Source organism: Manacus vitellinus, unplaced genomic scaffold (assembly GCF_001715985.3).
Source record: "Manacus vitellinus isolate BGI_N305 unplaced genomic scaffold, ASM171598v3 scaffold_40_pilon, whole genome shotgun sequence".
In the NCBI taxonomy this organism is placed as follows: domain Eukaryota; kingdom Metazoa; phylum Chordata; class Aves; order Passeriformes; family Pipridae; genus Manacus; species Manacus vitellinus.
Genome location: NW_021940541.1, coordinates 6,105,651 through 6,129,875, shown reverse-complemented (window position 1 = coordinate 6,129,875; position 24,225 = coordinate 6,105,651). Strand labels below are relative to the sequence as shown.

General features: G+C 39.9%; 1 protein-coding gene across 1 annotated transcript in view; it reads right to left on the bottom strand.

The window, feature by feature from the left end:
• CACUL1 (CDK2 associated cullin domain 1) overlaps positions 1 to 19,372 on the bottom strand; it is a 37,526-nt gene extending 18,154 nt beyond the window's left edge. Inside the window, exons 1-4 of the mRNA XM_018078506.1 lie at positions 19,248 to 19,372; positions 15,435 to 15,537; positions 6,338 to 6,433; positions 576 to 678 (exon numbers count right to left, since the gene is read on the bottom strand). Of these exons, the coding sequence (XP_017933995.1) occupies positions 576 to 678; positions 6,338 to 6,433; positions 15,435 to 15,537; positions 19,248 to 19,372 (427 nt within the window). The remainder of the gene's footprint in view (positions 1 to 575; positions 679 to 6,337; positions 6,434 to 15,434; positions 15,538 to 19,247) is intronic.
• Positions 19,373 to 24,225: the final 4,853 nt, after the last annotated feature.

Here is a 24,225-nt window from a genome sequence, read left to right as displayed (position 1 = left end):
GGGGTGGATTCTCCGTCCCTGGAGGTGTTTAAGGACAGACTGGATGTGGCATCAGTGCCATGGGCTGGGAACCACGGCGGGGTTGGATCAAGGGTTGGACTGGATGATCTCAGAGGTCCCTTCCAACCCAGCTGACTCTGTGACCCTATGATTCTATTCTAACTGGCAGGGAGGACTCGGGTACATCATGACAACAACCACGGCAGGATCACAGTTCTTTGGCCACGCCACGTTCCTACTGATACCTGTCAAGATTTTGATAATGAAATTAAAGAGTAGCAGCAGAAGCAACAGAACAATAAAGCCTTCATTATGTCACAATCACAAGTCATATGGGAAAATAAATATTGGTTCCCCCACACCTCAGGACAACCACTACTTTGTAGAAAGTCACATTTTTGAAAAAACAAAAACAAACAAACAGAAAAAGGTTGAAGTGTGCCACATTTCCTCATGCCTTAGAGGAATTCGTATTCATTTGCAATTTTTCCCTGTTTGTTGTGGATTTCTGCAAGATCTGAAAGCACTGTGGCTTTCCACACTCCCATTGTAAGAAAATCAACAGGTTTACTTACGCATTAGGTTGTAAATGTGCTTTTCTGCAACGTGTTCCGTAAACAGCTTTATAAGGTCATCTTTTAAGTCTCTGTTAAGCTTGGTTTCTATGTAAAATTTATTCTGGAAAATAAGACAGAAGTTTTCAACTTTCTTTCGCACAATAGCAAATAAAGCAAACTTATTTTTTAACCTGAACAAAAACGGTTTGGAATTTTAAAGGTGTAGAATAATTCACCTGTAAAATGATGACTTGGGTATTTTTTTCAATGTCTAAAAGTGATTAAGCCATTCAAATAGGTAGGTTACAACAATAAATCATCAGGACAACTATCCACTTCAATGGTTCATCAACAATCTCAAAGGATAGCTACTCAGAACTAATCAGCTGTGGAAATAAGTGATATATACAAATCTATGCAAAACTGAACTACATTAAAATTTTTAGGATTCCATTATCTTGACCTACTCAGCATTAATAATACATTTACCTCTTTGAAGAAAAAAAAAATCAAAGAAAATTCTATTAATGAGTTCCTTCAGAGTCCCTATACCTAATGTACTATTTAGTATTACTCCTCAGTTCCCAGCCTGCAGTTAATAGTAAGATTTCTTGCTGTATTTTATTGATAGGTGTGTTTTAAATGCTGGAAAAAAATAATTGCTCCAAGATAAGTCTCCTCTTATTAAAATGCTAACTTTGAAGTAGAACAGCTGAATTCAACTGGACAACTTGTGTAAGAGTTAAACAGATTAGCTAATAGAAAATGAACTCAAAAATAACTTGCAGGAACACTTATCTGACAGATTTCCTAGAGGAAGGGCTATCTTAAGGGAAAAAGGTTTTTTCAGATTTTGAATCAAGTTGTTCTCCTGATGCATTTAACAAAATTGGAACAAACTCTCAGAACACTATTAGAGCAATCTTTACATTTCCCTGTAAAACTCATTCTCTTGGCCATTAGCAAAAATATAAACACACTGTAACACTGTCCATGCAGAAACCACTTAAATGTTCAAGGCAAGCATTCAGCAGCAATTACTCATGTGTAATAAAAACTGAACCTGTCAGAAACAAAGGCCATGTGAGGGCTGAATCCCCGTCCCTGCTGCAGTTTAGGTTTGTTGCAGTGATGGACAACCACCTTAGGAAGATATTTTTTTTTAATTTAGTAAACTTCTTGCTGTTGGTTCCCCCTTGACACTATCCTTACCTGTAGAGGTTTTATCAAGGGCTATTTTATTACTCAGTTGTTTCCCCCTCACCTGGGCCTGTTCTTTGAACAGAGGTTGAGGGAAAGGCTCTGCAGACAGAATAACCTGTTTCATAAAGAACAGACTGACTTCACTCACGGTGGTTTTGGTCGGTGGTGATCCACAGCAACTAGAGATCCATGGCTCCCAGGAAGTGTTCAGATACACACCCTACTTCAGTCTTTCACCAGACTATTTTCCTAAACCATTTTCACCTCGAGGTTCCTGACCAGCAAACGCCATGAACCCACTGGTGCAACACAGAGGAGTGTCACACACAGTGTCAAAGTGCTCATTCTGATGAGCTGGCAGGTGAGATGCACCCAGCTAAGGATATAACTTACTCTAGTCCCTTCCCAGTCTCAAGACCTCTGGACATTAAAAGGAGCTGGCAACAACAGGTGCAAACTCTGATGCTTGCTTTGGTTCATGAGTTGGAAAGCCTATACTTTTAAGTTTCGCTACTGGAAAAGCAACATAAAAATAATTAAAAAAAAAAAAAAGCAAGCCAGCAGCTACAAGACAGTACTTACACACAGAAGAAATGTAAAATACTCTTCACATTTGCTCACTTTGAAACACCTTTCCAAAAAGATGGTACACTTGTGTGAGTTTAAATAGACAGTGAAAAAATCATCTAACATAAGTACTCCATTTCCAATCCACACTGCTGAAAGGAGATGGCAGGAGAGCTGTCACCTTCCCCATTCTTGTTAGTGGAAAAACAGGAAGGTTTTCTGTATAACATACCACTACCTAGGCTGTACCAGTATTTCTTGAAAAATGTCTCAAGTCACCTAAAGGTCTAACTGACAATCAAAAGGGAAGCAGATACCAACAACTGAGAAAGCCAGGTATGACACAAACACTTATTCTACAAAATAATTCTACACTGTACGACAAAGCAATCTGGCAAATCTTAAGATATAACTGAGTTAATATTACTAAGAGGAGATCAATAAATACTTGAAAGGAGAAAAACCCGTATATAGGAGTGCTTATCATCTCATGCACATACACATACTCACACATATTTGTGTTCACAGACACACACAAAATGCCCTCTAGCTGATAAGCAACAAAGTGCAATACCACCCAGTAAGAATAATAATGTTTTAGAGGCAATGAAAAAATTCTTAACTATCCTAAAACCACAGTGCTCACAAATGTTAAGCTCATATAATGCACCAAGATAACAGATTTTCCTCTACAGCTCTAAGTAAAATGAGTAATTGAGAATCTATAAGAAAAAAATATATTATCTAAATGCTGATTTTAATTTTTATTGAAGTGGAAATATGGTTCTTATTCATTTATGTGTGTAGCATAATGTGATATGTACAATCTCTAAGCATCCAGAATAGCCTCATTTACATTTACAAAGCAAACAGTTATTCACCAGGAATAAAGCACTGTGTACTAAGCTTACTTCCAGCTTAATTTGCTTTATCTGCTGTTACATTCCAGAACTTTTGAAGGAGCCTAAACCCACAGAATCTTGGAGGGACCAAAGTACTTTGGGTCTCCACGCTTTTCTGAAAAGTCTGTTGTAGCAGCATAAGACTGAAAAAAAAAAAATCTAGTACCATGTGAAAGGAGAAAGTGCTCCCAGCAAAAGAAGGAAGAAGAAAACTCCCTCAGCTGCAAGGTCAGCCCTCTCAGCCATCACCCAAAGTAAGCTTTGGAACACACCCTGGTCACCATAAACACCCAGGGGAAGAAATCACCTTTCCTGTATTCCCACCATTCAACATATGGTTTGGTCCATATCAGGAAAGGAAAGAAAAAGTGCTGCTGCTCCTATCAACACACAAAGCCTAACACAAAACGCTATGGCATGTTCCAGTTTTACAGAGAAGCTTTAGTTTTTCTTCAGCTTCACGGATTTTAAATTACTTAAATGCATATTAAAAGCTTTCCAAAGCAGCAATGTAATTATCCTTTCAGAACAAAGTTCTGAAGTGCAATTCAACAGCCTTGGAAGCTCCTGATTAAAGTAATCACAGAAAAGGAAAGCTCTGCCACCTCTGATATAAAGGCAGAGTTCAACAACTTAGTCCTCCTCACTTAAAAATGCATTGAAAGTATCTATTAAAGTAACTGCAAAACTGTAATTTATACTGTAGAGCAATTAGGCTTTCACCTCTTGCAATTGTTTTTTAATTGTATTTTTTTGTCCAAACAGAGGAAACTGCTGCTGCTGTACGAGAGAAAACTTGACTGGACACTACAATGTAAGATTGCAAGAGTATCTGTACATAAAAAGTACTTGTGAATGCCCACAGGAAAACCTAAGAGAGACAAAGATTTTTCATCCTGACTTCTTTAGAGATACTGTTCACATCATGCACAACACTGATTATTAACTTATTTCAGTGAAAGTTAATTTGACATTAGCCTTATAAAGCAGCATTGTGTTTGGCAGCAACAGGAACTAACAGTAAGTCACAGCTCTGATTCAAGGGGCTTGTAAGATGGGGACAGGCTGTTTAGCAGGGCATGTAGTAGCAGGACAAGGGGTAATGGTTTTAAACTAGAAGAGGGTAAATTTAAACCACATAGAAGGAAGAAATTTTTTTAAATGAGGGTTAAACACAGGCACAGGTGGCTCAGAGAGGTGGTGGATGCCCCATCCCTGGAAACACTGAAGGTCATTTGTGACCTGGTCTAGTGGAAAGTGTCCCTGCTCACTGCAGGGAGGTTGGACTAGATGGCCTCTAAAGGTCCCTTCTAACCCAAATTATTCCATGATAACTCTCAGGTCTAACTTGAATTAAGCCACTTAAAAGATAAAGTGTTTGCAGGAACAGTTTTACATCCTGAACAGAGCACTAGTCATGCTCCAAAGAAGTTTTTTCCTTTCAAACGATAGAGCACTTTCACTCTTCTTTGATGTCAAATTAAAAAGAAAACTATTATCTAACCAATCATTTTACAGGTCTGTTTAATACCCATTAATCATTTCTACTATGTTCAGGTATCAGACTCAAACTCTAAAATGAACAATGGGATACAGACCACTCCTCACCTGTACAAAGATGTGGAAATCTATTTGACAATTACACTTCATCTGGTCATATAGAAAAACCTTGTAATGATAAAACCCACCTGTTTCTATGTGTGTCATGAACATTTTTTCAATATTAGCTACTGCAGGCTTAATTGTGAAGGATAAATTTTGACTTCTGTGATGGAAGAACATCACAGAAATGGGCACTCAATACAGTACAGACCTGAACAGCTTATCTCCTTCTGAAAATGGATATTAAATTATGGGGTCATGTAAAACACCAGCCTGCAACAAACAAGTTATGCACACACAGGTCACAAAGTGGGTACCATCCAAAAATATCTGGATGCAATAGGGAAAAAAGTCTCTTCCCTGTTTTCCCCAGCATTTCACAACAGGAAGCAAGAGAACAATTTAAAAAAATCATCAGAGGAACACATCCCTTAGCTTAAAATTGATGCTGGAGCAACTGGATTTCATTCTGTATTAACCAGACAAAAGAGCAGATTAGAGTTACCCAGTTCAAGAGAGGCAAATTCCTCTTTTAATGCAACAAATCTGTTTGGCAACACTACACTGAAAGACTGTAGCAAGCTACCTAAATTCACTGAAATGTAGGAGATCTTCACTGAAATGCAGCACTATCTAAGATACTGCTTCCCAAACTCTGAGAAACTACCAAAGAGAATCATTGTGAAGAGTTTGAGGTTTATTTAATGTAAATCAGTTAAAATTTTTTTTGAAAAGTTTCTTTCCCAACAAATATATCTTTTTTAAATTATTTCTAAGTGAGGCTAATGCAAGGACAGTTTCTGGGAGGACAAATTTCAAGTTTAAGTTATTCATTACCACAGAAAAACCCTCGACCAATAAAAGTCTTGGCACTTTGACAAAAAAACCCTCAAATTATAAACATCTTCAGAGGTATAAAAGATTTCATAAACTATAAAATCTACACAAAAACTCTTAACCAATTAATCATTAACCATTAACCAATGGTTTCTGAACCTCTCCAAGTATTCCTGACAGTGCTATGAACATAAGTTTGTCTTCATCCATCCAACACTCTAAATTGCTTTATCAAATGACAAAGACAGCTCCAAGATACATTTCTTCCTGTATTGTCTGAATCTGTGCTATTTAAAAGCAAGAAATAATCATCTCCATAACCTACCCAAACTAAGAAGCCAAAGTATAACAAGCCAATAAATGATGTCTGTTCAAAAAGATATAAATAATGAATTATTTGGGATGGCTTTTTTTCCTGATCACAATAAAAGCCACTCTTCCCACTCCCAGGAAAGAATTGTTAGGGCAGAAACAAACTGCAAAACTCTACATTTAAAAAGCCCAGCTGCCCCTTCCTCTTCCCATACAACTTGAGCAGTACTCTTAGGCAGGTATGAATCATAAGTTTTACATGTCAAAAATCAGTATAGCTCCATTTTATTCTTCTCACTTTCAGTCAGCATCTTATGTATGGACATATTTATTTGAAAAGAATTTTCTAAAACTTACCATATATATGAAAAGAGGCACAATGCTCTGCAATGCTCCCATATACTGTCCAAGAGCTATGTTAAATCTTTCAATATAGAGATCTGGAGGGCTGGCCTGAAAGAAACCGTAAAAGTCAGGTTGGAATTTGAACAAGAGAAAGATCTGGAACAGCATGGGCTATGCTTTCACAGCAAACTCCAAAGTATTTGATACACCAGGTCCACACAAAGCAAGCCACACATCATTCCAGAGTTTCTGCTCTAACTCCCTCCAGCACAACCAATCTTCCCTCAGTGGGCAGTTTTTGCCTGGGGCTGTGTCAGTGCCCAGCACAAGGTCCATTCAATAGGAAATAGGTATTCCTGTAACAAACTAGCATTTAGCATATGCAAATAAAAACACTCATCAAAGATCAGACCTTCATTTAGAAAGCACTCCCTGTCATGCTTAGAACCCCTCACCAAATCTGAACGGGTGTGTGCCCCAACCTCCCGAGCTGCTCCTCCACCACAGAAGGTGACATTAAACTGCTGCTCTGCACCAAGCTGGCAAGTGGCACACCCTTGGAGGGCACTGCCCTCCACACTTGGAAATCTGAAAGAAAGTCTTTTGACATTTTTGCTGGGTCACCTAAGGCAAGGCAAGTGTTCAGGGTATTGAGCTGAAGGGACCATGATGAAGCAAGACCTTTAGACAGAGCTGTGCATGCAGAGTCCTCCTCAGCTCAGGCCTAGGAAAGCCTCCTGCTGTGCTCCAACACACTGCATCACCCTGGAGCCCCAGCAAAGCTTTGCTACACCACACCTGAATGTGCCAACCTCCTGATAGGCTTTGGAGAGCTATTTTCTGTGCACAATACCCTATTTCCCAAGGAAGGAGATAAGGAAGCTAAAAAGGTCTGCAGCGAGCTGAATTAAATTGAGAAGGGTAGCAGAAAAATGGGAAGCATTAACCACTGTTTCTGTTCCAATATTTATTTGGAGGCAGGCAGGGGAGCTGCACTGCAGCATTCAGATGTGCTCTCAGACACCCACTGCTTTGGTCTTTGGCTGCCTGAGGTCCTACTGCTCCCAGGCACACACACACACCTAAACACACCCAGGGGCAAAGTGCTGCTTCCTAGCGAGAAGCAAAACTGTTTTCCCCTCTGGCATTCACAAAGCCTAAAGAAGAAAGAGAATACAGCAGAAACTGGGACCTTGCAAGAAAACAAGCCCAAAGATTTTCCTAAATCCAAAGCATCTGTGGCATGAAAAACACTCCAGGCTTAGGTGCACCTCAACCATCTTATCAGAACTTAGAGCTACCTTCACATAGCAGAGTTTTCAGCCTTTGTATGGACATTCACCAGGGGCCCCAAGAGAACAGTTAAAATTTATGTTGATATTTTGCTCTATTCTAAATTTATGAAAGGGTTTTTTTGCCTTAAATTAGCTTCTTTTGCCTACCTTCTTAATATGCTTAATGAACACGTGGGTAATTTTCACAGCAAACACCAATACAGAGCAGACAGTTTAGAAAGGAAAGCAAAACTGGCAAAGGAATAAAGAGCATTATTCCATAAGCAGTTGCCAAAGGTTATATATGGTTATTCCTCATTTTGATCATAAGGTTTTAATCTTATTGCAGATGCAGTTCTCAGGGGTGGCCAAACAAATTTTAGTTGAAAATGCCAACAATGTACAAAAGTAGCTATGAGCTCCAAGGACTCCCTTTCATATATAATTACATATATAATTTGTTGTAAATAACATGCAATGAAATCTGCATTTCTAAGCAGTATGTATTCCTGTTCACTCCTTTTCAACCTCAACTTTAAATATGGTGATACCCTCGGATTTGTAAAGACTCGGCATACAGCTTCTAAGATTAAAGAAAAAGGAAAATTCTACTTCAAAGAACACATCAGACAAAAGGAGACCACAGCCTGACACAGTGCACCACTCTTCTCTCACTGGTAGATTGCCCTTTTTATTTAAAAGGAAAAAAAACCCAACAACAAAAAAAGACCCAACGAGCAAAAACAGAGACAGAAGCTGTCTGAGCAGTGTGTGATTTAATCCCATGAACAGACTGCAGGCAATGTATCCCCTCAGTCTGCCACTCTTTTTTACAGGGGACAGTAAGGACTCATCTCTTTTTCCTCCACTGCAGATGAAAACTCTGCCAGCTCACCTCACAAAGCCTATGTCCCAGTAAGAGAGACATTTGATGAGGGGACAACAACTGCACAACTGCCAGAGTCCTTTAATGGAAGGATACTGGGAAGCTGTCACTACCACCATCACCTTGCAACCAAGTGGAAACAACTGCTCTATAGACAAAGACAAAAAAAAAACCCTAAGAAAGGTCCTGACAGCTTTAGAGGAAGCACTCACTAGTGTCAGGCAAATATCAGGCCTTGGTTTTAACCTCTGCAAAACAGAAATTATGGTGTTCACTGCTTCATCAGTGTGAAATGGCACCTTTCAGTTTTATTCTCCTGAATGTGCTTCATGTCAAGTCTCAACAGTCAAACCACTAAAAGGGAAGGAAAAAAAAAGCAAGCTTGACAATCAAACTCGCCTCAACTATTGCTGGACTTGTAAACTACCAAAATAGCCAAGCCAAAGAGAAATCAATAGTATTTTCACAGCTCATCTCTGAATTATCGTGATCTGGGGGGGAACAGAACCATCTGCTGCTGTTCATCCTGGTGTTACTGTGCAGCTGCTCCAAACTGCCACACTGAAACCAATCACTTGTTTGAGCACAGGAACCTTCATCATATCTCTACATTAACATTTATAATACAGTAACTGGATTAGCTTTATATACACTACTTGAATTTTATAAACTAAAAAGCAGTGCATGGCATCAAATTCAGGAGTAAACAGAAGTTGCTGCATTTTGTTTATTAAATGGCCATCACTAGAATACAGCTTCCACTTAAAATCTTTACTTATTCAGCTATAGCTATTACAACAAAAAAAAAAAAACAAAACTAGAAAAAAAAACCCAAAAAAACTCCAACTGCTTAGCTGACACTTTTCACTCCTGGTCTTAGTCCAGAAAAAGAGAGCACATACATTCAGCTGTTTTAATTACAGGGGGAGGGGCAGAATTAAGCATGACATTTACTTCTTACAACTCCCCAGACAGTATTAAGTCTTTAAATCTACTCCTATCTTACCTGAGGGATCTATTACAGAAGCTGTTCAAAGAAAGAAAAAATACACACTGAGAGCCTAAGGTTTTCCAGGAAGGAAGAGGATCCCTCGTTCCTTCACTCTTCCTCCTCAGTTCTATCAAAATGTTAATTCAGGGTTCTGGGGGGCTTTTTTTGTCTGTTTGTTGGGTTTTGGTGTGTTTCAATTTGTTTGTTTTTTAAGACATTCCATACAGGGAGACAGCTTAAATCCTCTCCTACATTTGCTCTCATCTGCCACTCATAGGGTTAAGAACAGTTTTCCAGTAACAACTCTGTGTGTCTACCCACAGGAGCACTGAACGTTAGGGTTGGGTTGGGTTCCTCAAAATGGGATACAGTTGCATTTGCTTATCATCTTCAGCTTGGCTGTGAGTCAATTACTTCTTGGCATAGAAAACTATGGTGCTGTTTAAAAGTTGATAATAAATCTCCTTACACATCACAGTGGACATCTCAGCACCAAGAGAAATGAGAAGTAACAAGAAAACACATTTGAGAAAGGATGACATGCAAGATAAGACACAGTCAAACAAAACAAGCCATTGGAAATCCAGTATACTACATTACCCTTCCCTTATTTGAAATCTAATATCTAGGCATTTCAATGAACTTGTGGTCAAGAAACTGTACACATGAAAATGATGGGGGTTTTTGCAGCTTGAAAAACAGTTTGAATATTATTCTTTAGCTGAACACATGAATGAAAGCAGAAGAGTGTTGCTGGCTCAACACAGCTCAGAAACGGCTTACAAGAAAGAGAGACAACAGTGCTTGAGGAACACAAAGCTAATCTGTTTATGATGTGTCTGGCACAACCAGCAGTGTACTGAGGAAAGCTTACACTGCTCCGTGGAACGGGCAGCCCCATTCTCCTGGGAACACGCTCACTGCCATGATGCCAGCAATGTGCTGCAGCAGCTCTGCCACACCTGCCCAGTGGAAAGGGGGCATGGCCACCACTACACAAATGAACCTGTTATTCATGTGGGTGGTTTGAATCTTCTAAATTAGTCTTTGTTCTTCCTTGAGAAAATTTGTTTACCTTGCCTTAATATAGGTGATGCCCAGGTCTGCCTCCTCAGACCCAGGGATTATTGAAACCTTTCACAAAAACCAGCCATCACACTAAAGCACAACTCCTGCAAAGGCTGACTATTCCTAGTCCAGCCTGCACTCAAACCTGTTCAAAGCTGTGCAGGATCATGACATACCCTCACCTAACTGTCTTACAGCAGGTTAGCAGATGGAGGCCGTGTTTCCATTTCCATTCTACACGTTTGTCAAGCAAAAAGACATTGTACCTAAGGACCATCCAAACCCTGTTTAGTAGTAAGGTATCTTCAGAAGCTTTTCCACCTAGCAAATGCATATTAATTTGTGCTGTATTTACTTATAGCTTTCTGTAATTGTATCAGGCCTTGCAGTCCCAGCATATCTAGAGCTGCAGGAATACAAACCTTTTCAAAAAGCTGCAGGCAAGGATGCTTTTCTCAGGTTAGCTGGCTCACGGCAATGTCATTTTTCAGAAGCCAACATTCTGATGGCCACACAGGAAGATACAGAATTTCTAAGGCTTCTGGTTTCTGCCATCTGAGTTCAAATTTGATGTGATTCAGTTTGCTGTGGTTCACAGCAGTGAAGACTTTTTTCACACACGTTTGCTATACCTGGACCTAAAGTGTTGGTCCAGTCCGAGGCTAAGTTTGGTAAGGAGGTCCACTCTGAATGTTGTGACTCAAAGGGAGGGTCTCCCTTATTCCTTTTTATCCTTACCCTTTTCCTGTCCCCAGCCTCCACACAGATCATTTTTGTTGATTTTAGCTTTAGATTGATTGATTTTTCTCTGTGTGCTTTACCCCTGTAGCAGTGGGTGCAGTGAACACGGCCAATGAACTCTGTCACACTTTCACTTTGACATTAAACCTGCTTTTTCCAATACCTTTCCAGTGATTCTTTGAGCACCTCAAAACACTCATTCCCAGCACCTGACTCCACTGCACACTGTGCCAAAGAAACAGCAGGAGAGATGATATTTTCATACACTGCACCGACTGGTTTGAGAGCTGACAAGACAGAAGGCTGAGAAGTTGTAAGGATTAATATCAGGCAGGAAAACTTGCTGGCATTGCACAACAAAGACTCTAAATCTGCAGGTCCTGGGGCCAAACAGCAGACATGCAAATTATCTACCAACACCAGCTGGTATCCACCAACACCAGTTCAGTCATGTTCATTGTAAAAAACTATGTAAAAAAATATAGTTCTTAATGAAAAAAAACCACCACCACAAACAGAAAACAATAGATCCCTTTTTCTCTTTTATCTAAATAAAAAAAGGTGCAACATGACAAATAACTGGTTTTCAGTTCTCGGTCATTTTGTAAAGGAACTTGTGAAACTATTTTAACTAAAATGAGAATATTCCACTGCACTTGCATAAAAAAAAGGTACTTTTGTAACGGGCCAGCTCAAAGCTACAGTGCATTTTGATTGCCAATGCTTTGAGTACTTTCCAGTGTCTTTTGCTGAAGAGGTATGTAATGGGTAGAGTACCTGATTTTGAATGACTTTATCAGAGTACATAAGAATAAGTTAAGCCAGTAACACTAGTGCCTAATGCAAACACATTTTTATTAATTTTAAAGGGAGGTGTATTGAATTTGAAAGCATATGCCTGTGTATCTACTCTACCTCATACATCTGAATGACTCAGCACTTACCCACAAAGTCAGCTGACATTATTTTGAACCACAACATAATGAACTATGTCTATTATCAATAAAATGTTTCCAAGTAAAGCATCTTAGAAAAATCATCTGTATACTGCCTGTATATTTCACAGACCAAGACAACAGGAAACAAGTTAATTTGTGTTTTCTGCAGCCACACATTTCTATTTTAAGCAGACAAAATCCCAAATTCCAATCAACTCAAGAATTAGGGAAATTTAATTCTCAATTACTGAAAGCTCCACATGACGAAACTCAGTCTTAACTAATGCAGAGAAGCTGGTCAGACATTGACTGCAGGGAAGGAAGGCAATCCTTGCTCTGAGTCTCTCCTTAACAGTCTGAAGAGAGGATTATTTACTTACAGACATAGTAATGAGGGAGCTAGAAATGTCTTGGGATATAGGATATACAAAAAGCTGATGGCCTGGTGACAAGCAATTCATCTCATCCAAACATACTATTACTGAGCAAGCACCACTCACTGCTTTTCACCCAGTGTGTGACACAGGAACACATCAGCCCATCCACATTTTCACATCAGCTCTGCCACCACTGCCAACTGACCTTTTTGAGGTGCAAACCTGCAGAGCAAACCAGGAATGCACGAGGCAAAGACACAGCAACACCACACGGGTGTCCTGCAGTTTGGAAAGGCAGAAGTCACCCGGGATGACCAGGGACTGTTTGAGTGTCCTGGTGTGACCACGGGGCCAAAGCTCAGTTCCTGGGACATCCAGCCCAGGACACCTGAGTGCCACCACTCTGCTGACTCCAGCTGGGGCCAGCTGAGAGCTACACACACAGTTTGGGGTGGGGGTGGGGGTGAATAAATACATATACAGGGAGCTTCTGCAGTGAATGCCCCACAGTAAGAAGCCAAACTCCAATAAGATCCACACAAGAGCAAGTCTGACCAGTCCCCTGAGATGCTCCTGCTTTTATTGTTTGGTACCTGAGTTTTACTGCTTTTGCTGTTGACATGTAATTCCTGTAGGAAATGGCTTGCTCTGGCACACTGGTTACATGCAGATGTTCTGCAATCCACTTGCCATTAAACTGTTACACTTCTACACAAAGAAGCTGCTTGGCTTGTCCAGAAAAAGACATTGCATTTGCCTGCCAGTTCAATTCATAATCATGTTTCTCACAGAAACCAGCATTCCTGCTTATACTGGGCTACATTTGCATCTCTGCATGTAAAAAAAAAAACCTATCTTGCATCAAGACACACCTTGCCAACTACACAGAACTCTGCAATTCACTTAAATGTTGCTGGTAGGTAGAACGAGTTCATGTCAGAGAAAGCAAAATACCACATATCGTGCATTAAAAGAATTCACATATATAGGGTTTTTCATTGTTTGCCAGTGTGAACCAGAAACTTCCAAGCAACCAACATTTACAAAGTAACTTGTTGTTGTTGTTGTTAAAGATCTGGAACTGCATTTTCAACATAAATCCCGAGCGACTGAATGTCACCAAAATGTATTAGGATCAAAGAAGTATCAGGATAATAAAATACACTGCAGTAAAGTAATTCCTTAAAAGCAAATTTCACAACCCACAGCTAAAAGTTTCTTTAGAGAATAATTTTCTGAGGCACACGAATTTTACTTCAAGCGGCTCCAAAAAGATCTTTACCCTCCAAAAGCAGAGTCACGTTCGTGTCAGACAAAACTCATTAATAACACTCAAAGATGGTATCATGTCATACTACAGGTGTGTCTAACCTACATAAGGAGCCTTTTGCAAGGCACAGGTTGCACTAAACAGTTGTCTCAATTACTCTTTCACCAGGCTGATGTTCAGAAGGCAGCCTGGCTTTTAGGCAGAAGCATTTAAGGTTCCCATGTGCCAAAGCAAACTTTCAAAGGAGCTGCCTCAGTTCCGGAACTTTGGAGGAAACAATGAAGGACTAACACAGAGTAAAGAATGTGGGGTATTCCCAAATTCACAGCAAAGTAATGCACTATATTACCACGGGATGTATGAGAAGAACTGGCCAAACCTGTGTAGCTGCAATGAATCACAGTTCTCACAAGAAAAACGTACAGGCTGCACCAGCTCAGCAGAACCAAGGAAAGGCTTTATTTTAAATACCATGTTCATCTACTCTAACCAATTTTTACAGAACACTGAGGCTGTCATTCCATAAGGAACAAAGAGAATGTAAAAGAGAAAAGAAGAAAGAACCTAGCTCAAGATATTTCAGTCCAACACCATGCCTATTAAATGCTGGGTGGTTATTTCTCTTTTTATAAGGAAAGCCACAAGAGGAAAAGAGTGAAACCAAAAGGACATGAGAGATCACAGTGCTATGGGAATGCACGTTTAGCCAGAAGTACCTGAAGCAGTAAGACTGCTTTTGACTGACAGAAATTAATTATCAATGTGTTAGAACCACTGAGGGAGCTGCTGCAGTTTAGGGTTCCTTTGTATTTGGCATCTCTACTTCATGCACTGCAAGGCAGTACAGAACTCAAACATCTGTTCTGGAAGTGACAAAAGCTGTAGGGAAAAATCAAAGAGTGTTGCTGCTACAGCAATACCAATTTCAGGTAGGTGCCTGGAGATTCCAGCCTAAAAGGAATGTTCAACAAGGAACACACATGAAAACAATCATGGGTGCACAAATAAGATGCAGAGAAGGATAGGGATATACAAGCATTAGGACTGCTGTAAACCACTGACATCTAGAGATAGGCAAGAAAAATGCAGAATAAACTGTAACACAAAACTTCATATGCAATAATTCCTAATTTATATTTCACAATCCATAATTAATTAATGTTATTTTTTCCTTTTGTGGTGCACAAGAACCATGAATAGTTTCCACAGACTTACACAGCAATGGCAGACATTAATCCCACGTGCACAACTCATGTTTGGCTGAAGTATTTACATCCCAGATTATGCTGTAGATTTCCCATTCTCTAGGCCTTGATTCCATATAATGTATTCAAGTTTAGCCACTGCTCTCCACATGGCTCAGGTCACCAAGGCTAAGGCAGTGCCACACAACTGGATCTAGCAGTTGGTATCTGACAGCCCAGTAGTGAATGAAGTAGTCCCCAGTTTAGTAAGCTACTGTAAATCAGTCTTAATGGCTATCTCCTCCAGAGGCCACCTACATGCTGTTCTGATACAATCCCAGATCCCAGGAAAGACAGAATTAGATTGTGCAGCTTCTTACCTGCAGCTCCTTTGAGACTCTCTCTAAGTGGTTAGTTATCTTTTTTATTAGGTCACTATACATCTGCTCCGAATGCTGCTGGCATACACACTTATACACACAACTGCAGAAACAAACACAGGAACAAACAGTGAACCCACAGCAGTTTGCAAAGGAGGGTAACAGACTTCAAAATCACTTGTACAAGTTGCAATTTAGAGGATAATAGAGTTGAGTGATTACTGAACTTTTAAATACAGTCCTAAGCTCAGAATGAGCTCCAGCAAACTCTTAAGTCTCTGGAAGCTCAAGGGTGTCCATCCCATTCCCCCTTCCCAACCTCATTTTTACTCACAATGAGTTCTCCTCACAGTGCCATTCAAAACAGCCAGGACAATTCTGTCAACAGCACATTCCTAATTCTGGCTTTTGCCTCTCCTATGTCAATTAAGTGCCCATTAAAATAAGCAGGTTTAATGATTGTATGAATATTCTAGACAAGCAGTCACAGAAGTTGCACCAAAACCCTGATAAGTTTTAAAAGGATATAGTAAAAGTTCTAAAATTACAGACCCAAGCACGTTACTCCATTCTTTGTTACTTCAATTCTAAGAAGTACACTTTCATAATAAAGAAAGATGCAGAAAAAAAGCAATAAAATTTTAATTCTACATTCCATGGCTTGGCTGTGTTAACTCTGGTGTTCAGTGTTACCTTTGTAAAGCTACACTGTGTGTCTGTAGGGGAACTATGACTTCCCAGTTCTCCACTGAGAAGGTGGGACAAAGACAGGCAAACCACAAAGATGGCATCAAAGCAACTGCAGGCTACTGAAATCTTCTAATGCAAGTGAGAGGTTAGGCACCAACTTCAAGCCTTCAGAGACCAAGACAATGCTCTCATTCAACAATTGCAACTTTTAAAGTCTTCTGGAGGAGGCTTTTACGAGTGAATTAGCAGTTACTCTAAGAAGTCTATATTTATTGCCTCTGACAACTTCAAAGACCCCAAAATACAGCATTCATCCCTATGCAAAGTCTGCTCACTTGGTGAACAATGCTATTTCTTAAAAACCAAAAGACACTCCACACCTCTTCCATTACTATATTTAAAAAATAACTGAGTATCTGCCATTTGATATTATTTAAATAATACCAGTCAAAGTTGTCCTTTTTCTTCCACATAAAGTCTACTGATAACAGATTCTGTTTTGGGACAAGCAAGTGCAAAAGACATTTTGGTATGATGCTTTTGGTAAGAATCAATTTAATTTGGATCAAAGAGAGAAACACTGATAAGAAAAGTAGACTGGCTTTTGTGATGTCTCACAAATCAGCCAGCTGGGTAACCACAGCAAATGGTCACATGTTTGTTTGCTCCATAACTAACCAAATACAGCCACTTCCACAAGCTGACTGCTTCACTGGCATGTAACAAACTGAATTTTAAAGTACACTTCTGCTTAGTGTTACACACACTGTTGTTGCACCTACTTCTGCAACACATTCAAACACCAGTCTCTGTATGTACATGCAGGGTGTGTTTACATCTTGGGTTTTGTGTTCACTTCTATTTAGAGGCTCCTTCCCCATTTTAAGATCCTGTTTTCAGTTCCTGATTGTGGGTTGATCCTGTGAATCATCCTCACCCTGCTATTACCCAAAAGAAGTCACCAGTCTGTCAGTTCTGCAGCATAACCCAACACCTCAGGAAAAGGAAGACCCCAGAAGGACATTGGAAGGTAAGCACTAGGCAAGAGGGATGAATATCTGATATCTCTAAGTTGTCCTGAGGAACAGAAAACTGCCTGCCCTGCACCTGGGAGCCAGTGGAGCCTGTCAGAAGTACAACCTAAATGTTCATCTTCTCCTCATCTCACAGTTCCCTTCACATCTCTCTGCCAAGACATCCAACATTTTATAACAGGAAGCCACTGTGCACAGGCAGGCTTTGGACTCAAGGTTGAAAACAGTCATTAAGGACACTTTGATACCTTACAAGTAAACTGATCCATAGGAAATACACCTTGGAGGTTACCTCCTACCTTTCACTGCTGGGGAGCAGACACCTACAGTTATCACATGGCATATATAACAGTTTGGGTATCTAATAATGTATTTTGAGTTTGCATTATGGAAACCTTGATTCCTTTACTCAGCACAAAGATGACCAAAAAACCCACTGTATTTTCACCTCAGTTTTATTTTAAAAAAAATATATGTAGCTGTTTGAACTACTTCAAGAAACATCCTATTTTTCAGACTTAAGAACTGACCTAGTTCTTTAGTCTGTTCTTCTAGCTCTAGAAGCAGAGAGGATCTAAACTCCCAGTCTGCTACAGACTCTGAATAATACTCCAAGCAAGCATCCTTATTAATCTCAGTTAAAAACAAAATCAATTTTCCTTCCATTCTCAACCTATCTTGCCCAGATTGTCAGTCAATCAAAGGAACATCCTAAAAATATATAAAAAAAGAAAAAAAAATCAGTCTTATGATTGGAAGAGGTTGTGTCAGAATAATTAAAACCAGACATAATTTTTAAAAGAAAACTGACATGCAAGTTTTCCCAGTAACAGTAAACTATAAAAAAATCTTAGTAATAGTAAAATACATTCAATAGATACCCGTGCATTGGTACAGTCCTGCACCAGGTGTCCCAGGTTTGTCAGGGTTATCTCAGAGAAACCCCAAACCCATTATTCATTCAATAAATAAAACTTCTGAGGAGTAAAAAGGTGACAAGGATGGACTGCAGTTATCTGCAAACCATAACTAGGTGTAGATCTACTCAAGGTATTAAACCACTAATTTTGCACATTTGCTGTATGTCAGAGATGACTTTCAAGACATGTTGGCTTAACTCTTATGAAGACTGTTTGCACACTGGGGATTTCAAGCTGGGAAAGGATTTTGATTACTTGCACCAAAGCTGTCTCTCTCAATTCAAATGACCCTCTAATTATTTATACACATGATGATATCCAAGTCCTGATAATAGCAGTTCCAAAAGTCTGGAGAGGAAAGAGGAAGTTTATTAAAGTTTTCAAGTGGAACTAAGAGGAAAGACTGAACACTTGCCTTTCTTTTATCTGGTTCCCTAATCCAGAGTTTCAAACCACAGAGGCAAAGTGGCTGAGAGCAAGTGGGCACGAGACAGAGGTGAAAGGCTCTAAGAAGGGCAGTCAGTGACTGAGCTGGCAGCATTATAGGGTGCAACACTGTGCTAAAGAAAACCAGCACAGCAGTGCTACTATAGCTGTGCTACTGGCAAGGGCCAGTGGTTTTAACAGCACCTTGGCCAGTAAATGCAGCAGCAGCCACCTAGTTTCCATCCTGTTTACCAACACCCTGAATACACCTTTCCATCCTATTTACCAATACCCTGAATATTTACCAATACCTACAGAACAAAAATCTCCATTTCAGTAAATCTCTGCAGACACTGCCAGGTCTGTAACACATTTAGCACTTTGGTTTGGAGCAGTGGTGTGATTTGGAAGCAAATCCCCTTTGAAGGAAGGGGTGTTGAGTCTTTGATACATTTCTTATTATACTACACTAAGCAGCTGTGGTGGAGCTCATTGTAATGTTAGTGCTCCAAGCACTGATGCATTTTATTTCTTTAGTACTTATTCCTGTTAACATGGGACGACAAGTTATGTATTTATTAGTCATTCATTCTGACCATTTAACAATATTTTATTTCACATAACCTTCCTGCTTTCCTCCTTGAGGATACAAAGCAAGACATATGCATAGGCTGCAAGATAAAACAAACATTTCACTTTAAAGAAGAAAAAAAAGTAACACAGCACTTAAAACATCTCCTTACCTGTATATTTGTTCATAGGAAATAGGGATGTAGTCACCAGGACTCTGAGTTAAAAGCTGATCTATGGCACTGTCCAACTTTGGCCAATATGTGCTCTTATAGTCTTCAATTGTTATAACATTCATCACTGCAAGAAAAGAGACAAAACTGTATTTAGTAACTTTTCCAAAAGATTAGAAGCAAGTGAATGCTCTGCAATTTCGGATCACACCAATATGCTGGCCAAAAAAACTGGGAACAGCTCACTTCCACTAAGAGAACCTCATCTAAAACTCAAGCCCAGGTTTGAATTTGTACCTTTTTATTTACAGAAAATAAAGTAAAATCAGAAAACTTGCCAAATCAGTGCTTGGATATTTCTCTGGGGCTCAAGTAGCAGGAAAAAACAAATTTCTGGGATTTCTACCATGACAACAACAACAACAACAACAACGTAATATTTATTTATTTATTTATGTTAAAAGAACAGCTCAAATTAATAAATTATGCAACTTTGTGGCAGTCCACAATCAAAAATTAGCACAGGGTCCTCACATGCAGGAGAACAAGCTTTGGCCAAGACTGGCAGTTTTCTAAATCCTCCTTCCCAGCAGATTTATTCATTTCACAAGTCTCTGGTGGGACCAGCAGATTCCCTGCTCTAAAAGCTGATGCAATTCCCTCTCCCTTCAATTGCAGTTAGGCTTCCAGGCAACTTTTTTGAATCCCTATTACAGTTCCCCTCTAGCAGGCACGGTAATACTCCTTTTGCAGATAAGAATCAACACAGGGAAAACCAGGAGGTGTTTGAATTAGCATTCCCCATCATTCCCTGATCTTCCTCCTGGCTTCCCAACTGCACCTTCTTGCCCAAGTGACTCCGTGTGCCTTCACAGCCACAGAAGGGGTTGAACCTCTGTCTTTCCAGGGAGGATTTCTGAACTAACCCCCCAAGGCTCAGTTCCAACAGGTTAAACACCTTGTGTTCAGGGCCATCTCCCAGGACTGCCTTGCTGGCTTGTCACACCAGCACAGCTTCCCAGCACTCACTCCCAACTCCCTCAGCAACCCAGAGCACAGCATTTACTGCACAGCAAAACTACCCAGCCCAGGAAACCTCAAATCAGGCCTTCAGTTGAACTCCACAGGTGAGTCTGGGCTATATGGAAGAGAGAATAAAGATACTTCTCACCCCACACAATCTAGTTTGGACACCACACTGAAAAGAAACGTTTTTGCTAGGGCTGTGTAAATGTAGATTCACTGCTGGCTTTGAGGAGCAAGATTGCTGAATTTGTATTTTCACAGGAGGTTGAAAGGAGCTGGGTAAATCACTTTTGGCAGCATTGTGAAGAACAATTCTAAGAAAATACAGGCAAACCAGTTAACAGACCAAGTCTTGATTCAGGATTTCCATGTATAATCACATGCATGTTAATGTGGTTTAACATATTAAATGAGCCCTACTAATTTGAAAGAAAGCAGTCACGTAAGAATTCAGAACACTGAAAAATCATTTTTGAGGCTGTTGAGATGTTAACTTTAATTTTTATTTTTTTTTTACAGTATGGACAAAGAAAGAAGCTGCAGACAGGAAGGCCTGCCCATTAGACACGCTGCACAGGTAAAGGAAAAACACTTTTATGAACAGCCCTGGGAGACTTGCATAGAAAATACTGATAAATTCACAGTGAATTTCAGATAAATCCTAGAAAAGCTTCACTCATTCAAAAGTCTCTTATAAGTACTATGTAATTCGATTTCCACACTTCAGTTCTGAAACTGAGCCAACCACAATATTTATATAGCTAAAAGTCCAAGACTACACACTGAACAATCACTACTTTTATTCTTCCAATCCAGAAAACAAATTATTTTAAAATTTTAGTAACTGTCACTAGTTAGTGAAGTCCCCTTTTCCTGGCAGTGCTTACACACAAAAAAAAGTGAAGGATGGCTTAAAATAGGACCCTGTGACTACAAACTCTGCCAGAACAAGTTCAAGACCAGGAAGGAAGGAATCACACAGATCCTCAGCAAGAAAAGACAGGCTGCATCAGCCTTTTTTGCTTTTTTTACTTTTCCATCTTTTTAGGATGCCATGCTTAAATGCTTATCCCTGCATTAGGTACTCGAGATGTAAAAGGAGTTGCCCAACAGCTTCTGTTCCCAAATCACAAGGAAAGACTACTTTCATTTTGTTGAAATTTCGTTGGTTTCTGGGAAGTGATACTGATATTCTGTAACCAAACATGCTACAATGCACTATTTTATCCAACGGCAGCAAGTTTGGGGTGGGGGTGGGAGAGAAATCAGCCTGATAAAACAGAAAGGAAGTCAGTATTTTCCAGAGAATAAAAGACTTCACAAGTAAAGCTTGAGCAGCAACTGCTGCTTTTCCATATACAAAAAAAGTTCAAAAGAAAAAGTGTTTAAGTCAAATGCAGCAGTGAAACCATTTAAGTAAAAAGGAATATGCATGAGCTTCCTATCATAACCTAGATATATCAGTATCATAGCCATAAGTGAAACACAGCCTGCTCCAAGCTACCAAATTCTTTGATATCAACTTCAATGAAAAGAATGGAAAAAGCCACTAAGATTTAGAAACAAAAACAAACAAACAGACCCTAAGAGCAGGTATATATCCCCTTGAAATTGATAATAACACTTTACACACAGCTCAAAAGAGATGCTGAAACAGTAATGGCACAGGATGTGAAGAACAGAACATTAACTTTAGAACAAAAATAACTGACTTAGATGAGACAAGCCGAAAAACTACTCAACACACTTACTCTGGTCACATATAAAAAACAACCTTATCTACAGTTAAAAAGCAAGGGGACAGAGCAGGATGGCTAATGTGACCTACTGCCAAGTGTGCAGACATCAGTCTGACCATTACCTGTCATTTATTCTGCCAATAAAAAGGAAATAAGCAGCTGAGCATCTTTCAGAAGCCACATTTCACAAAGTGACACGTACAAAACTTTTTTGCTTTATTAGCAGCACACCCTAAAATCCTGAAATATTTTGTCAAAGTGTGCAAACTCTTCAGGCAGATGTCTAAGGCTAATCTGCAGACTGTGGCTCAGTGCCTTCCTTCTTCTCAGCCCTCATGCTCACGTTTACACAACAGATTTTGCTCTCCCCCCTGCCTGACACATCCCAGCACACATTAGCAAGTTCAGGAGTCTGCCCCGTGGTTGCTTTCAATTCTGTTCTATTTTTATAACGTGTTTCTCAGCCTGCAATAAGACTGGTTAGAAAAAGGAACTTTCCCTTCATCAGCCCATTTGCATAGGCAGGAATACACACACTCACTGCACGATGTCATGTGCAGGGAAGGCCAGAGATTTCAGGGATGTGCCAATGCACACAGCCACATGTGCCTGTCCTAAACAGGCATTGATGACATTTATAACCATCCTTGCTTGAAAAGGATGTAAGAAACAAGAAGAAAACTCTTCGCTTTTCACAACAATGAGTTATGCTGCAATTACTACTATGGAAGAGTTTTTCTTAAAGTATTTAAAGTTCTTACTCTTTTCTCCCTCGCGGCCCTTGAAAAGTACTTTTCATAACATTACAGCTTTATAAACCTGTAAATACAACTGAAGCTGATCAACTGTAAATATTTAGTTATAAGTTTAGCACAACACTGAACATTTTCTTAAGTTGCTTTAACTAGAAGGAAAGCTATTACACGAACTGTGCACTATTCTATCTGATTTTAGCTCTCAGTCTCACCACAATCTCAAGGAAGGTGAACTGGATTTGCCCCTTTGGAAGACCTGTCCAAGACAGCCTCTGTATCATGAAGCAAGCAAGGCACAAGTCCTTGCTCATTCACCTGCAGAACTTCCTTGTGTAGCAGAGAACAGACAAGGTTTTCATCAAGCCTAAGACTGACAATCAGCTTCTCTACCCATTCTGCCACAACTGAGACACAGCAGCAGGAGAGGATCCAGCACATGCATCATACGTTTACATCCAAAGTGACCCTTCTCCTTTTTTCTACACATGAAAATTAAACAGAGGATATTAAGGGATCCTCTGTCAGAGCCAGGATGAGAACAGGAAGCATCCCAACTCAAATCCTGTACTTCCTCAGTCAATACTACTTCACTAGACTTGTTCTGTTCACTTACACGCCTCATCACAACTATCCAAAACACAAAATTCCAAACCACATAAATTTGACAACTTTGCACTGTGCAAGAGAATTATTTTTCTTTAAACCAATACTTAACATCAGTAAGATACTGTGTTGGGATACCAATGCTGGAGAACTCCAAAACCACACCCTAAGCAAAACCATGCATCACAGCTTCTTCTCCCCCTCAGACATAAACTGTGGATTAGCTGGAAAGTCACCTTCCCATCTGGGTGGAGATCCAGCTTGAAAACCCTTTTCATTCTGAAACAGAAGGAAAAACTAAGATTCTAAATTTCTGGATTGGGAATTCAAGGGCCTGGGTCAGCGAGGCTGAACGACATCTCACTGCAAAACTCTCGGGTGTTCAGAAACCACCCAAGTACCTGGAGCCTGACAAGCAAGGCACACAGAGTGCCAGGGAGCCCCAGCTTCAAAGGAGTCAGGCTTGGCCATGTGCCTAGAGCCACGAGAGCCAGGCTGCCAGAGGAGCAGGGATCCAGAAGCCTGAACTTCAAGCTCCTGATCAGCCTGACAGGTGAGCGAGCGCTGGGGAAAGCAGGCAGGACAAAGGAAGAGAATTGTGCTTCCCAGCAAAGTTTTATCATGGCAATTACACAGTTAAGAATACTTCTAACCACCCAAATCCAAGTTTTCCAATAGTCCATTAGAAAACAGGGCCCATTTTGCCTACAGAGGTGACTTATGGAAAGAAAAGCAGAACTGAAACATATAGCAAAAAAAAATCTTCCTTTCCCTCAACCTTAGCTCAGCAAAACAATGGAAAAGTTTGCCATTCCTACTAAAAGCTACATGCAAAGGATGTTTAGGAACCCTGTC